Below are 16655 nucleotides of genomic sequence, written 5' to 3'. Positions count from 1 at the left end.
TGGACTCGATAATCTAAGAGGTCTTTTTCAACCTGGTGATACTACACCCCCTCCGCTCTCAATGCAGAGATAACGCCCCCCCCCCCCCCCCCTCCGCCTAACCTTATGTCCTTCCTCCTACCCGCTCCCGTCTCACCTCGAGGCACCAGCCAAACACATCCCTCCCTCCCGTCCTCAATCAATCAATCAATCAATCAATCAATCAATCAATCAATTTCACACCTCACGCCCGCCGCGCACCGAGCACTCCAAGCTCTGGCCCCTTGCCCCGCCCCCTCCGCGTTTTATATACCCCGCGGGCGCGCGCACAGCGGTGGGTGTGGTTCGCGGGCGCGCGCTCGCGGTGGTGGGCGTGGCCTGCGGACGCCTCACCTGACACAGGCGCTGCCCGGCGCTTGCGCTGCCACCACTCGCTCCCTCCTCCCTTCCCGCCGCCTCCCCCCCCTTCCGCCCCGGTCTCGCGGGGGGCGCCCGTGGAGCCATCCGGGTCTCGGGGCCTCTTCGGGGCCGCCCGCGGGAGAGCAGCGAGGAGGCGGTGGGGAGATGCATCTCCATCAGGTGCTCACCGGGGCTGTCAACCCCGGGGATAACTGCTACTCGGTGGGCAGCGTGGAAGACATCCCCTTCACGGTAATTGGAGGTGTGGGGGGGGAGGGGGAGTTGCAGGCCCAAGGGCTGGGATCGACCTGCGGCGGCGGCGATGGGGAGGGCCGGGATGGCCTCAGGGACTCCCCCACCCCGCAGCCTCCCCCACTGCGACGGGGGAGAGGGAGTCTTTTCGTTTTGCGTATGATTCTCTGTGAAGAGAAAATATTCTGCGGCCCTGGGCTCGTATTCTGTGTCACTGGACTTGTGTCGTGTCGCCCCTGGCTTCGCTGGCCCTGGGCTTCTTAGGAAGTCCTCCCGCTATTGGGGAGCGTTTGGCTTCCATTACAGTGGTTGTTAAAACCCAAATTGGTCGAATACAGTCCTTAAACCAGAGGATAAAAGAACTGAATTACACACTGGTAAATTTCAAGAGTCCCGTTATTTATGTAACAGATCTGTTCTGTCCCCTGCAGCCTGTATTTGCCAATTCTAATGTCAATTTCCACTTTCTAAGCTTATGGTACACTGCTCTGATTTTAATGAGTGATCAGCTTCTGCAGTGTTTTGCACGGTATCATCTAATCGGTATGTTATTATTTGGGAATAAATTGTCTTGTTAGATTTTGTGTTGACATTTACAAGCTATAATTCCAGGCACAAACCGATTCCAAGCTGAGAGATAGAGCATCATTTTTAGTCTTAGGTAACTGTCAGCAGACTTGCCAAACATTTAAAGCTTGCTTTAGGTTATCACAGATTTCTAAGTAAAGAATTCTTTACTTCTAAGTAAAGAATGCTTGAAGGCCTTTAGAAATAAAAGGTGCGATGTCTGTCTTTATTTTCCTTGTTCTGCTGCTGTGCAGCCCTACTGCTATTAAAGGGACCTCTGTTACTTTTGATATTTGCGTAAGTTGTTGTTTACTAACATTCTAACATGTTTACTAACATTCTAATGTGTTTCTCTTTACGGTGACAATTTCCTGAGTCAATCAATACATACTGTAAAAGACAACTTTATGCTAATTCTCCTAACAGTTTTGATACAATAAAAAAGGAATAATTATTTATATTATGGTTTATATAAGAATTTTCCAAGAACAAAAGTCGTGATTTACAAAAAAATGCAAAATCATTTGGTAGAATGTTAACTGTGGAACTTCTTGTAACAGACTTCACTGTCTCTTCTGCCTTCTGCCTCCATTTTTTTATGATACAGTAAAGAAGAAACTAAAGAGATAAGTACATTTTAATAAAGGTATCTTCTGGACTTTCATGGTTGTAACTTTCTTTTTCTTTTTTTTCTCCATTCTTTGTATTCTTTATATTCTTTCCTGCTGTTCTAGGCCTTGATCCTGTAATAAAATGTAGCCTTAAATACATCTGCTTGCCAACAGTTCAAGGTCTTCTGTCAACATTCTTAAGAAATTAGTGACCTGTGTGACTATTCATAGCATCGTAGTCTACCATCTGCTGCAGGTGGCACTTCTGACAGTGCCTAATCCTGAACTTTGTTGGTCAGCATCAGTAACACAGTACTCACATAGGCCTCTCCACCCAAACCATTAAGCCATTTGGAATCAACTTTAACTTAGATCCTGAAGCAGGCTTTGCAGTTTAGGCAAGAAATCATCTGTATTGGTGACAGCCTGATTCTGTAAACATGCTCTTCAGACCCAATACCTGTCAGCTTTAGAATACAACAGAAAAAGAGCAGTAAAAGACAAGAGGTTAGTAGAGATTTGCATAGTGTGTGCTGTACTATATTGAATCCATATGGAGTTAGACTGTGGCAGAGGAGGCATCGTTTGTGTGTGCATCTGCTTGCTTATGTTTTGGTTGATGTTAGGGCATTTATTTAAACTGAGTGAGAACTAGTTCGAAATTGCTACAACTGATTCATGATAGAGACTTGAAAATGTGGCTTTTTTGTACGCAGAAATGAATCACTCAACAGTAGAGTAATGGCTTGGGTACGTGTATATATGCATTCACTAGTTAATATATTTGGAGCCATTTCCCTTTTGTTTTCTTGAAGAAGAAAGAGAAGAACAAATGTCCTCTTAGGGTGAACTCACTTTAGATGCCCAACTCCAGCTGTCTTAGGATTCTGAGTGAAGGAACACATTTTCTTCTGACCCGATTAGGACACTGGAGTTCTCAAGTTCTTCTTTATCCTTCCTTTCCTTTATGGTTGCTCTTGGCTTCTTTACGTGATTTCTTGCTGGGGATAAAGTCAGGCTTTTAATTTCCAAGTCAGTGTTGCTAGAGCTAAAATAACAACATGTTCTGCCTCAACTGTACTTTTCTTGAGCTTTGGTGAAAGTCACGTAATTATTCTGAAAATAAGAAAGGTAAAAGAAATAATTTTGCCATTAATTTTTCTTTACCAGCTAAAAAACAAGTATTAGTGACTCCATGAAGCAAAACAAATCCAGAGAAATCAAGCTGGGATCAGGCAGTTGCTCTAGGCCAGCAATAAAGATTCTGTGCATCCTTTATCTGCAATTCACAGTGTTCTTTTCTCCCTGTGCTCCCACATCTGCCTCCAGCAATCACGACATATATCTAGCTTTTCCAAAATAAGGGATGAAGCACAGACATGTTTGGTAAACAAACTGGCTTGTGGATGTTGTAGCTGTATTGCACCCAGTCTAACCGAGGGCATAATACACGGGAGAAATGGTCTGAAGCAAAATAGCTTCATAATGCTGCTTTCTATCAGGCTTTCTCTTCAGCCTCCTTTTGTTTGAACTCCAAACAAGACACTGAATAAGAAGAGGATTTAAGTACTAAATGGCAGAAGTTCTGATTTCGTCATTTCTAGCAATAATTCTATGTGCTGTTCAAGTTCTCATTGCTTCATATTCTCATTTCAGCAAATATTGTTAACTGTGTTTCACAAATGAGTTTACAGAAGGTCAGAGTTGAGCATTAAACAGAAGGGCCTTACAACACACACTCTGCCTAGACAGACGAAGGGTGTGTTATTGAACCTCACAGTCTAACTGGCAGCTAATGTTTTTAAAGGCAGTAAGCTGCAGTTTTTGTACCATGGTTGATTTTACTTAGCTTTTATTGCTAAGCAGCCTGTTTTATGTTGAGCCAATTTCAGTCACTGACCCTAACTCTGAAAGGGATTCCATGATGTGGAATAAGGTGATTTCAAATAATGTTGATGAGCTGTTCTGATTCTGTTTATATGAATTCTGCCCCTTGTCTAAGCCCAGGGTTCTTTTTTCCCCCCTTGAAACTCTAAACAGATTGTAGCTGTTTCTAAGGTCAGTCTGGGTTTAAAAAAATTAAAAATCCATAGATGTGTCAATTACCTAAAGGCCAGATTCTTTAAGTATAAAAATTCCAAGCTCTGCCTAGATAATGAATATTTCCTTCTTTAAGAGGTCTTGCTAAGTGCACAAACTATGAAACTCTAAGCATTATTAATGAAAAAAATTAATATGAGGTTTTAGGAATATCTGCGCATGAGAACTTTTCTGATAGAAGTGAAAAAAAAATTAATTTATTGCTTGTCATTTTTTAAAAGGACAAGCTTCTTGGCATCTGCCATGCCACTGCTGACACTTGGTGTGGAACTATGTAAAACAACTTTCAGAAGCAGTTTGAGACAGAAGCCTCCCACACCCATGTAAACTTCTATTACATCATTGAAAATAGCAAAATCTTCATCCACACCATTATGTTCACCAGGTACAGCAACTGAGGATACGTTTCCTCTGCTGCATAGAGTTCTGCCTCATCCATCTTGAACAATTACTTATTAAAACCCTTATTTTCAAATCCCTCTCATTTATTACTTTCATGTTATCTATATATGTGAATTCGGTGCTAAAGATCTGAATCCCTGCTACGTTCTTTTTTCTCTGAAGCTCTAAGCATATTTTGAAGTGTTTAATCATGAATTTGTTATGAATGTCAGTTCAGGAAAGCCTGTTCTACAGGCCGCAGGCTAGTAGTCAGTTGGATTTTTTATTTTTTTTCAGTTATTTTGGTAGTTGGCATTAAGTGTATGTAATCGTACTAGTACTTACCTAGGGGAGGGGGGAAGTGTAGACGTTGTGTACATTGATGTGAGTTTTTAAATGCTTCAGAATTTGAGTGTCTTCATCACTAATAGGAAGGTGGAGGAATTTCTGCTTCTTACATTTTTACTGTCCATAGCCCAAAACTTAAGGATGGATTTTGTTATACTGGAGGAGTACCATTAGGCAAATACCGGCATTAATTCAGGTTTCAATACCACTATGGGCTGATTTTATTTCTTCCACATAATTTACCATCTTGTAATGCCTCTGTGCCCCTAATAGTACACACCAAAGCTAGAGAACTCAGTCTATTTCACTTCTGCCAGACTTGTAGATAGTTGCAGGTTACAGAAAGAGAAGAATTTTTATTTTTTTGTTTGTTTTCAATACAGAGAAAAATATTTACATAAAGAAGCAGCAAGATGAGAATGTGAAGGAATATTGTTTCCCTGTCTGGTAGTCCCAGTGTTCAACATTAAAGTTAGAGAACCGAAGAGGAAAATATGGACAGCTGAAAAAGACAGATGTGGATACTGCTTTCATATTCTCTGAAAATTGAGGATATAGCATAAACTCTTAGAGTGGGGACAGAATGTCCTATTTCTGTCTGGTGCTCCTGCATTCAATTAGAGCTTTGTCATTGTTCATTTTGGTGGTGCTAGATCTTGACAGTTAGAGCAGACATTGGCAAACTACAGTTTATTGCTTGCTTATGGATCCTGCAAGTCATCCTTGCGTTCTGGTGGTTTTGCAACTCCATTTAATTTTCTCTTTGAAGTTATCAGTGACGCTAGAAGTGGAGGTGGGCAGATACTCCATGTAGGCAGCTTTTGCTGCACTTGCTTCATTCAGTGACCGCTTATAATTCTTTTTATCGAAGACCTCTGGGCTGCTTTCATCCATTACAGTATCTCAGCACCTTATTTTCCATCATTCCTTTTTGTATGGGTTACCAATTTTCCATTCATTTTATCAGTTATGCAGATTGTCAGTCTGTTACCACAAATATTGTGGTCACTGTTATTCTGGCAGGTGTGGTGGCATGAATGATCTCTCCGAAGATGATGTCAGCTGAATCCTTAAGAAGGAACTACTGATGATACATGTTATGACACTTCCCTATTCTTTCCAAATGTAGGGTGCAAGTACTTCATTACCAGCTTAAGGACTGAAATGACAAAATGAGAAGAGGATTTAATAGAAATGTGTTCTGTTTAAGTATAAACATATAAATATATCGAGTGTATTAGAAAAGCCTCTTAAAAGTGATCGAATGGAAAATTTGGTTTTAGACCTATGATGTGGAGTGTGAAAATATCTTTCAGCACAGGAAAGTATATTGACCTTTTCTGGTTTGGGAAATTTGGAGACTATAAATGTGAAAAAGTGAACACTTGGTTTAGAATGAGGCGACACGTTTTCTGAACGGTGGAGTTATAATAAATGTACTTCATAAATTAAATTTAAGATAAATGTACTTTTTTATACATATACTTTCAAGAAATGAGAAACATTTTCAGAATAAATATCTACACTGAGAAAATTACCCCCAAACCAAGAGAAAGAAACTGAAGTTGCTGAAAGAAACTAGTGCTGAAGGCTGATACCATGCTGCTGGGAATGTGTTCCAACTAAGGTCTCTAATGGACTAAATGCTCTCTGTTGGCATAGGACACATCGGTGTGCTGAGTCACTTATTGGTGCAGTGCCAAACGCAGGCAAAGTGTAGGAAGGATATGGGTGACAGTAATAAGATTTCATTTAGGGAAGAGATCTCTGCATCTTGATGATTCTTTAATAAAAATATTTTCTTCTACTGTGACTCTTTTAATTCACAACCATCTTTTTATTTAACTTCATAAAAATACGCTAAATAGTATAGTTACACAGAGAAATATTCCTTTGTTTCTATAAGAAACACAGATAGGAAACAGGAAAAAAGAGAAACTTGAACATCTAGAAAGGAAGACGCAAGCTAAGTATTTTTTGCTTCACAGAGTCAACACACATACCCAAGTATAAAATATTTTGTTTCATTCATTATCAGCTATACACACACGTACAAATGTGCATGTTTAACTATAGTAAGCATAAGGAAATTAAAGTTGAGAAGTCTTCCTTTCTCTATACTATTTCTGAGGCGTACATCCCTATCCTGCTAACGGGTGTGACTAGTGATAAACTATGTTTAATTTTAGTTTGAAATTTGCAAGTCAAGTTTCAACACTGACAATGGAAAAAAAAATAGACTAACTGAATTAAGTCCTGTTTGAAGTGGATTGGTATCTCTTTTTTACTGCATTAGATAACAATTTAAATAATTACTTTGGTACTTTTGGTGCTAGTAGTTGAGAGGCAGACTGTTGAAATGAAGGCAAGTCTCTCAATTCTTTGCTCTTTTAATTGCTCACCCTTTGAATTGTAAACAGTGGGAGGATCAATAGCTTGTGAATATTAGAATTCCCAGTGAACTATCGGAAAAAGAAGTCCTCCTTATATTTTACTATCTGCTTATAGGCATTCACATCCTGGTCTCCATCTTTTTCCTTTCTACTTGTGAACGTTTGCTGGCCTGTCCAGCGTTCCACCTTGCTGGAAAACAACAAAACAGAAATAGGAGAACAACAAAACAAAAAGCACTTTCTGTTCAATGCCAGAACTTATCTCGGAATCTCATCTTTCTTTCTCTTCTTTCTGGAAATAATCCTATTCCATTTTAATAGTAATTTATTCCCTTCCAGACTGGGTCTAATAATTACATAGCCTAGTCATCAAGGAGCTAGAACATTCTGTTACAGAGATAATCTTCTTAACAACATTTTAGCAGTTGTTCTGTTTCACTCTCATGTTTATGTTGTGAATAACTCCAGTATTAGATCCTCAGAGCTCCCCTAAGCAATTGTTGTGGGCTTCAGTAGTAAGACAATATTGTGTCACTTTATTTTTGTGAGGTACCTTGGAAATCTTCCAGATAATTGTTTTGTACACAGATTTTATTTTTGTTTCTACAATTTTATGGTGTGTTAATTTTGGAGGCCTGAATTTCTGCTCTGCTCTTTGTAATGCTGTTCTTTTCTTGATTTTAGCAGTGACTGTACTTTCACTAAATTAAAACATTTTCTTCAGATTTTCTCACTTGTTGCTCCTTCCCACATCACAAGTAAACAGAGAAGTTCATGAGACCTAAATTGTCTCTTCTAATTCCAGTGGTTATCTTGCATCATTATCCTAGTGTGCCAATCAACAGGCATTGTTCCTGTAAATGTGTAGAAATAGTCTTCTATTACTTCTCAAAAGTATTGGGTGGCCTCTAAACTGACTGACCTCAAAGAGAGGGCGAGGACTCAGTAATAATTTGGAAATTATTGTGAGAGTCAGGAGACAAATTAAAATGACAAAGGAATTTTGTACCATCTGAAATTGACTGTTGAGAACTTGCATGCTCTTGTAAATGTTCTTCCTACTGTATTGGAATCAGTGGAAAATTTAGTTTGAGGAAAGAGATTTTTAACTATAAGTGTTTACTTTTAAAAGGCTTATTGGTAGATTGATGCTAGGAAGGGATTTCTGTGTCTGAATGTGGGAGTTTAGTGGAACAGATCAGCTGGAGGGATTAAATGTTTTAGAATATTCTGGCACACTAAGACAGCTGAAAGGTTGGCAGACAGGTATATATTTATCCTTCCAATAGAAAGCATTGCAAGCTATCTTTGTTCTATAACTTATTCTTAAATAATTTATTTGGAGTGTATCGTGTATTGCACAAGATACAATATATCTAAGACAAAGCTTGGTTGTTTACAGTGTTATTGTAATGTGTACTTTTTAAAATTCAGAAAAGCCCAGAAATTTAATTCTTATTGAAAATAATCACTTAATAGCCTTAAAAACACACACACACACACACACACTACACATATTTACGAAATTTATGTGCAAATCAATAATAAGTGCATCTGAATAGTGAACTGTTGGCTGCCTTGCTCTAAGAGGCAACAAGAATTGGAGGGGAGTGAGAAAAAAAACCAACTAAAACCTAAAAAAACTCCACAAAAATACCAAAACTGAAAGTAGACTGAGAGCCTAAGTACTAGAGTAAGTAATTTATCCCGTTCAAGGTCTCCTTTGCTACTTTGTTTTTACTTGTTGCTTATGCTGCTGGTGGGACCAATTGGTGAGATTAAACATAGTAACATCTTGTTTCAATTGAGATTTTTCACAGTACTTTCAAAAACAATCTAATAAGTATTCAGTTATGTCTTTTAAAAACTTTTTTAATTGTATTTCTTTTAAAAAATATTTCAGGCTTATGGCTCAGGTTGTGACATTGTTATTCTGGCAAACGACTTTGAATGTGTGCAAATTATTCCTGGTGCTAAACATGGAAACATCCAGGTCAGTTGTGTGGAGTGCTCCCAGCAACAAGGCAGGGTAAGGATTTTAATAAATTTATAAAATTGAATAGTCTAAATGAAATAATTAAACAGTAACATTAATGGTATTAGTGAGTTAATTTCATGACAAGGATCAATTTTTACTGATCTGTAACTTTCTCAGTAACACCTCTTGTGTTACTTAATTATTTTTTAAAGTGAGTGGGGGAAGGGGAAGCAGGAGGCATCTTGTGACAATGTTTTTTATTCCGTTCTGGGACCTGCAATAACACCTCTCCCAAAATGTGGAAATACATAATAATTACAGTGTAGTATCAGAACTGGGATGGTAATAAAACCCTTCATGTCTCCATAATTGCATAATTTAATTTAGTTAAAGAAGACATCGATAAATTATTCAGGTATACATTCATATATACACACACGTGTCTGTGTGTCCTGCAAAGTAATGAATTAGAAACACTTTATTTTTTAGAAAAACTTAAGCATGCTTAATGTGTTTAGAAGTGCTACAGTACGACCCATCATAACTGTATGGCCCCTGGACTAGCTATGTGGATTTATTTTTAATCCTTAAACAATGTTAAAGAGGCAGTTTAGATTGCTGAGGGAAAACTACTTTCTGTTAGTTATGGTAGTGCACTGAGTAAACTTTGTTAGTTGTTACTGCCTACTAATGTTAGCTAGTTAAAAACTGGTTGCAGTATCAAGAAAGCCCTGGTTAGGAACAGGGCAGGTTTAGCCAGCAATGCTGCTGCACTGCAGTAGTGCTGTCCAGTAGGACTGGAACAGAGATTCCAGCTGCACAGGTGGCCTCTGAAAATTCACCATGAACCCCTGGTGATTCTGCATTCAGGACTCTGAAATTGGTCTGTTCTTTTCTTTGGAAGTGTGTTGTTGCAACCCTCCCCCCGTTCCCTTCCCTCTAAGAGGAAATAAGATTTCATAATAAACGTCACGAAACTTTTATACGGATCTGTATTGAGGAAACCAGATCCTGAATGAGAATTAAACAGTTTTTCTTTGAAAATTTTCTAAGGAATTAAAAAAGAGTTTTGAAGTTAGTCAAAAGTACTCGTAAGCATATAAGTATTAGGAACATGACAAGATGAACTCATAATAATGGACATTTTGTGTATGGAGACATCTGTGCAATAAGGGTCTGAAAGAAATTGAGGGGTTTAGTGGTATAAGTACTTCACTTTTTTTTCTGTTTACCATTTGTCTTCCCTCAAAACATATTCAGCTATTGAAAATAGAATTACTCCTCTTGTTTCTCGTAATTATTATTCACAAATGGAATACAAAATGGAATCTGGGAACACACAGAGATCCAAACACTGATAATTAATTTATCAGTTAGCTGTGAAGTAGACAGAATGTGAGCAGAAGTCATGAAGGCATCAGCTTTCCCTTACACATTAATAGTAGTTACCCTAGAAGAATATGTTAGATCTGATTGACAATGTTTACCCCACAGGACAAGAAGTCTTCTCTACTTAGAGTTAAAATGTTAAAGATGGGCTTGTTCAGAAGTATGTATTTCTCAACTTCCTTTAGAAAGTATGCATATAATACCATTAATGGCATTTGTATTAGTTTTGCTTTTCTTGAACAATGGCACATAAAGGTGGGAATTTTTTAGCTGTTTTGGAATATTAAGGTATGGTTACGCTTATCTCCTGCCCTTACATTTTGAGTCTTATTGTTTGGGTTTTTTTCCAGATTGCAGCATCATATGGAAATGCTGTTTGCATTTTTGAACCGCTTGGTATAAATTCTCATAAAAGAAATTGTGTAAGTATATATTTCATGATTGTAATATGGTTTAGGTTCTTAGAAGATGCAATAGGCTGCCTGCCAGTTGTTATTATTATATTACATTGGCACACAAAAGACTTAACAGATAAACGTTTTCCATCATCCATAATAAAGTTGGATGGGTAGAATCTTCCACTGCATTAAATGGATTGGGGATTGCAATCTTCCTAAGTTCACAGCATCATCTTGTTTTTGAATCTCATACTGGAGTGACAAGGTGATACGTTGGTGTTTGTTTAACGTGAAGTGGCAGTCAGATCTGTGGTACAGAAATATGACTTAGACTTGTATAAGTGTACCCAAACTTATTTTAACACCACAGCCATGGCTGAGCACTTAAGCGTTAAGTTCTCAAGCAGGTTTCATAGTCTTTGTTGCATCTATACTGCCATCACTTACATTGTTATAAATGTGTGACCTAACTAGTTTAAAGTTATCTACAGATATATCTGGATGTGTGACAGGTCCAGATCTGGTTCATAGGCTACTCTGTGATGCATTTAATTTTTATAAAACAATTAAAGAACTTATTAAAACTAGATTCATCAATATACCACCAGGTCCTTGGATATTTCTGCAACAGGCTTAATACAGATTTCGTAGAGGAAGAAAGAAATACAGATACCTTTGTATTTTTTTATTGATGTGAGAATTAATCCTTCACTCTTTTTAAACTACAGCAACTAAAGTGTCAGTGGCTTAAAACTGGGCAATTCTTCCTCAGTTCTATGACTTACAATCTGGCATGGGATCCTCAAGGTAATGTGAAATTTGAGAAGCATTTGTTCAACATTTGTAATTAGGAGAACTTGAACACAATTTATTTTTATTGTAATAAATAGAGAACATGAATATAGAAATTTCAGATTATCTGTTCTACTGCTGCAGAGTTGCCTAAAATGTGAGGCTACAGTTAGAATTTGTGAAGATGCTGTGATGAGTGTTTGAGTCTCTCATCCAAGATCTTAGTTTGTGAATCACAGTATTAAGTTGCTAACTGACTTAAATTGCCACTAATAACCACTTAAACAGAATTTTATCACAATTAAAGTCCTCAACATACCTGGACACAGGTATTTATAAGATGTCTAATAGTGTTTATTTATTTGAGATGTGAATGGCTACTTGGCATCTGCAACATTCATTAGTAAATATGACTTATCGTTTGAAGTCACCAAAAAAACCTTGATGTTCTTTCATAGAAGGTATTATAAATTCAAATGTTTTTATTAAAATCAGATATATAATATGATTGAATACTGTATCGTATTTAAAATGGACTTTATAAAATTGAGTTCTCAACCTGTTTTGAATAATTGTCAACAAAATATGATGTAGGCTTAATCTTTCAATATATATGCATCACCTTGGTTTCACAGCATTGATATTACTCACTTTCAGGTAACCGGCTGCTGACAGCAACTGATTTTTTGCAATTGTGGGCCCCTCCATCTAGTGACATTCTAGAAGAAGGTGATGATCCTGACAATCAGATCAAAGATGATAAAGTTCTCCCAGTTCTAAATGACTGGAAATGTGTCTGGCAGTGCAAGTGAGTGAGATTATTTTTATATTAAGACAAATTGCAATGCCACCTTATATATCAACCCTACCTTCTCTCCAAAACCATATTTTTAAATGTGCTTTAAAATCAGCTTAAAACATTATAAAATTCAAACAATGTAAGTTCCTGCAAGTAAAAATTCCTCACTTGAAGAAATGACCTGTCACCAGATAACCTAGTCAAGGGCTTACCTAGAGTACACTGGCTATGTATCAAAATAGTCCCCATTTTCTCATTTTCTCATCTTTGAAAGTGGTGCTGAGATATTGGATGAGACTGAACAGAGGAGCTGTAGCAGGCAGATATGCTACGCTGATATAGATGAAAGCTGCTTCCTGAATCTTGAGAAGAGAGTCATGAAACTCTGCCCAGTTCTATTTGACGTCTGTGTTATGGAAGTGCTTTGTGATCAGCCATTTCTATACATATGCAGACTTGGAAAGAAACTGTCCATGAACCTGGTTTTAGATTTTGTGCCCACAACTGTATAGGCTGCTTTGCTTTCAGACACTTGACCCATAACCTGTAGTCACAAACAAGTAGTATCACAAAGTATCTAGATCTTCACTTTGGTTTCTTCCTCCTGTTTGCCTTGGCTTCACTGGGAGTAGTGGAACAAGTGGGACAAACTTTACTTCTGTCTTCTCATTGGATCTAGTCTAGACTTGCCACGCTTAAAAGCATTTATTTTATGGGCTGTTTTTCTGTAAAACTTGAAAACACTAAAAATTTTATTTCAGTGTAGCAAATACTTTTTATGCTTCTACTATTTCTAAAATAAGCTTAAAGCAATAAATATAAAATACTAGTATATTTCCATTTAAATAATGAACAGTAATACTTAATCAGCTGAATACGTATGGCATAATACAATAGAACAAAGAGACTTTACTTACAACATGAAACTTTATTCATGTTCTTTAGGACTGCAGTATCAGTACGTTTAATGTCATGGTCTCCTGATGGTGAATACTTTGCAACAGCTGGGAAGGTAAGGACAAAAAAGGAATAACTAAATAAGTGTTTCCAATGTTTTGCTTCTGTTTGACAAAAGTAAATAACTAACATAGAGTAGTCCTGGACCATACACTGTATTGTAGTCTAAGCTAAGTTAAATTATCCTGTCATGTAATCCTGTATTTTTGTGTACTTCCATGAATTTCAGCAACAAGAAATTGGATTTAGCTGTGTGCTCTTACTGAATACTTGAGAATCAGCCTGGGAATACAGATACAGACTTGTGTGTGTGTGTGTGTGTATGCATATATATTTTAGGTAAAGTATACTTAGATGAAGTTCTAGATATGCATAAAGATATTTTTCTACTTCTATTGGAAATAATGAGGATAAATATTGGATCATTACAGTAGAACACATGCGTATTTAAGCTTGTATAACATGTACATCTCAGTGGATAAATTAGAGATTTTCTATTTAATGAGTTCCGGGATCAGTTATCAGTTCGTCTTTTTCAGCTTGGCATATTTTTTGTCATATTGCTATTCAAGCTAAGTTTTCAGTTAATTATTCTCTTAAGTCACCCTCCCATTTGAGCGATTCCCTTTGGTTTTTAAGTCTGGATAGGTAGGCATTTATTGCTTGTACTTCATGCTACTTGAACAATGAGATGAATTCTAGGAATCTTTGTTTTTTTTACACTTACTAAAAAGGACAACTTAATAATGAGCTGCATTGTTTTATGACTAAAAATGTTCTTACGCCGCCTTATCTAATATTACATTTAGAATCATTGTGGTTAGAAAATTATCAAAATATTTGCTTCATTCCGTATTTCTGTTTGCCATTTATATACTTTTATATAGCTAAGAATTTGATTAAGTAGACAAGGCAGGTGATTCCAGAAGTCATTTTCTGTCTGTAGGACATCTCTATATTAGTTGTTTCATGAGATACACAGCTTTGATCATAATTCTTAACAGGGCTGCCTGTCAGACTTCCTTCTTGCAGAATATGTGGTCAGATACTGTACTTATTGATGCTTTTCAGGAAATGCTATCTCTTATCTACACTATCAGAGGTTTGTATTTCATTCATTTATTTACTTTATTCTCTATTTCCACTCCAGTAGCAAGTCCCGAAATCCAGCAATGTGGCATCCAGCTGTGTACAATGTACTGTTGTCATACTAGTAACACATCAGTATAATCATATTCCAGACTCACTTATCAGCATTTGTAGTATTGCTGTGTTAGTCTTTCAATTCATTTCCTCGGTGGTGCCCAAGCATTCAAATCAGGAAGGCAGGATGGGTTGTGCTGTTGGAGGTGAAGGTCTTAATAGGCATCTGTTCCTCTATTGTGTGCCTGTGCTCAGTAGGTACAGTGCTTTCAGTGAAAGTCAGGTTTCCTGTGCATGGGAACTGACAGGACTAACAGCATGAATTGTCTCAGTGGAGAAACTGGCTGTTAAAGAGCTTAGGAGGATAATGTGAGTGGCAGCCTATTTCTGGCTTCTATCTTTGCAGGGAAATGGACATGGGATTTAAGTGTGTATATGTGCTATGCAAAAAATGCATAGAGTACCAAGAGGAAAATAGAGGGCCAACTGGACTGGAAGAAAAATTCCTTACCGAAGTGGAGCATTGCTAGCAGAATATTTCTTCAGTCCTGTAATTCATTCCAGGATAAGCATCAAGTAAATAAGTAGTGTCAGAAATAAGTTATCTGAAAAACAACTGATCAAGTTTTCATGAAAGATACCAGAACAGCAGTTTCCTTGTTACTTGGGATTTTCTTTTTGTGACATTTTTAAATATAGCCAGCTGACCCCACATTTTTTTTTATTGCTTTACCTAGGATGACTGCCTTTTAAAGGTTTGGTATCCTATGAGCGGTTGGAAGTCATCTCTTCTGCCTCAAGAGAATGAAGAAAAAAAATGCTCAGGGGTTGTCAACTTTTCATTTGTTTATTTGGCGCATCCTCGAGCAGTGACAGGATTTTCATGGCGTAACATTAGCAAGTACATGCCCAGGTTCGAAAGTTTTCTTTCTAAAATAAACAAGCAAGCCTCTGACCAAGTATTTTTAACACTCTACTTAAAATTTGGCCAGCAAGAACATGTTTAGATTTCTGTTTATACTTTCAAGAAATAAAACATATCAACGTCTTCCTGTAAGCTTCTGGATTACTTAGTACAATAGTGACAGCCTTGTTAACAGGTGAGATCTATTCCAAAATATGGTCCAAACTTCAGTGCCTTCTCAAGTTATGCCAGGAAGCATGGATATAAAGCTTTGTCTTCACCAAATGGTGCTATGGCATTGAAAATAAAATAATTGTTTAAATTATTAGCATTTAGTAAGATGCACTGGTGTTTAGTTAGATGGTCAATTTAACTTTTCATTATTTAATAAAATTCAGGTATTCTTCACACAGTCCAGCAAGTCAGATAGTTTAGGCAGTTTCATAGCTGCAGTTTAATAATTGTTGCATTTATCCAATAATAACTATTCCATGTTCACATGCCAATAATCTATCAGTTTATCAGCATACCAAAAATCACTACTGATATAAAAGCATTAGTTAAGGGAGAGGCAGAAGTTTGGATGAAGCAATGACTATTAAATGCTTGTCTGCTCCCCTAATTTCTGCTGTGTCTATACAGCTAATTATTTACGTTGGGTAGTAACCTTCATATGTCTGTCATTAGGGGTTTGGTCTGTAATGTGTTACTCACATCATGTCTTGATGGCATCTGTCGGCTGTGGGCAGAGACGTTGTTACCAGAAGATACTCTTCTTGGTGAGCAGATCTGTGAAACTAGCACTTCCAGCATTAGCAGCACCATCTCTCAGTCTGGAAAGCAAAAGGACAAAATACAGCATGCACTAGAGGTACAAGTAAATACTTACTTTGGCAATTATTTATTTCAAGATTCTTAAAAGTTAGATATTTAAAGGATGTAGAACTCTAAGGATGTGTACGATCTAGTTCTGATAAGCGTAACAGAATAGTCTGAATTACTTCGTATCAGTTTTTTAAGTTTATTGGCTAACACTGAAGAAGTTGGAGACTTTGCAACTCTGCATCCAAGCTCCATGTTCTTAAAATTCAATTTGCTTTTTCTATAGCTGATTAATAGTGTAGGGAATAGACAATGTTTATTATGGAATAGTAAGTGATGGTTTCATTCTGATTGGGTCTGAAAGTCTTGTCATTATAAAAAAAGTGGAAGCAGTAAATAAACTCCTTTAATTTTTAGTTAATTTATTTGATAATTGTGTTTCC

The 16655-nt window shown here is 37.2% G+C and overlaps 1 protein-coding gene across 5 annotated transcripts in view; it reads left to right on the top strand.

Moving 5' to 3' along the window:
• Nucleotides 1–408: 408 nt before the first annotated feature.
• DMXL2 (Dmx like 2) overlaps nucleotides 409–16655 on the top strand; it is a 54499-nt gene continuing 38252 nt past the window's right edge. For 3 of the 5 annotated variants that reach the window (XM_054077328.1, XM_054077326.1, XM_054077324.1), the window contains exons 1-8: nucleotides 409–630; nucleotides 8934–9059; nucleotides 10748–10819; nucleotides 11524–11602; nucleotides 12245–12395; nucleotides 13332–13398; nucleotides 15224–15399; nucleotides 16078–16261. In XM_054077328.1, the coding sequence (XP_053933303.1) occupies nucleotides 544–630; nucleotides 8934–9059; nucleotides 10748–10819; nucleotides 11524–11602; nucleotides 12245–12395; nucleotides 13332–13398; nucleotides 15224–15399; nucleotides 16078–16261 (942 nt within the window). In that variant the 5' untranslated portion in view covers nucleotides 409–543. The remainder of the gene's footprint in view (nucleotides 631–8933; nucleotides 9060–10747; nucleotides 10820–11523; nucleotides 11603–12244; nucleotides 12396–13331; nucleotides 13399–15223; nucleotides 15400–16077; nucleotides 16262–16655) is intronic. The other 2 variants (XM_054077329.1, XM_054077325.1) reach the window with 1 other exon arrangement.

This window comes from Cuculus canorus, chromosome 12, assembly GCF_017976375.1.
Source record: "Cuculus canorus isolate bCucCan1 chromosome 12, bCucCan1.pri, whole genome shotgun sequence".
Taxonomy (NCBI): Eukaryota; Metazoa; Chordata; class Aves; order Cuculiformes; family Cuculidae; genus Cuculus; species Cuculus canorus.
The sequence above is the reverse complement of the archived record's forward strand: the minus strand, read 5'-3'. Positions and strand labels throughout refer to the sequence as shown.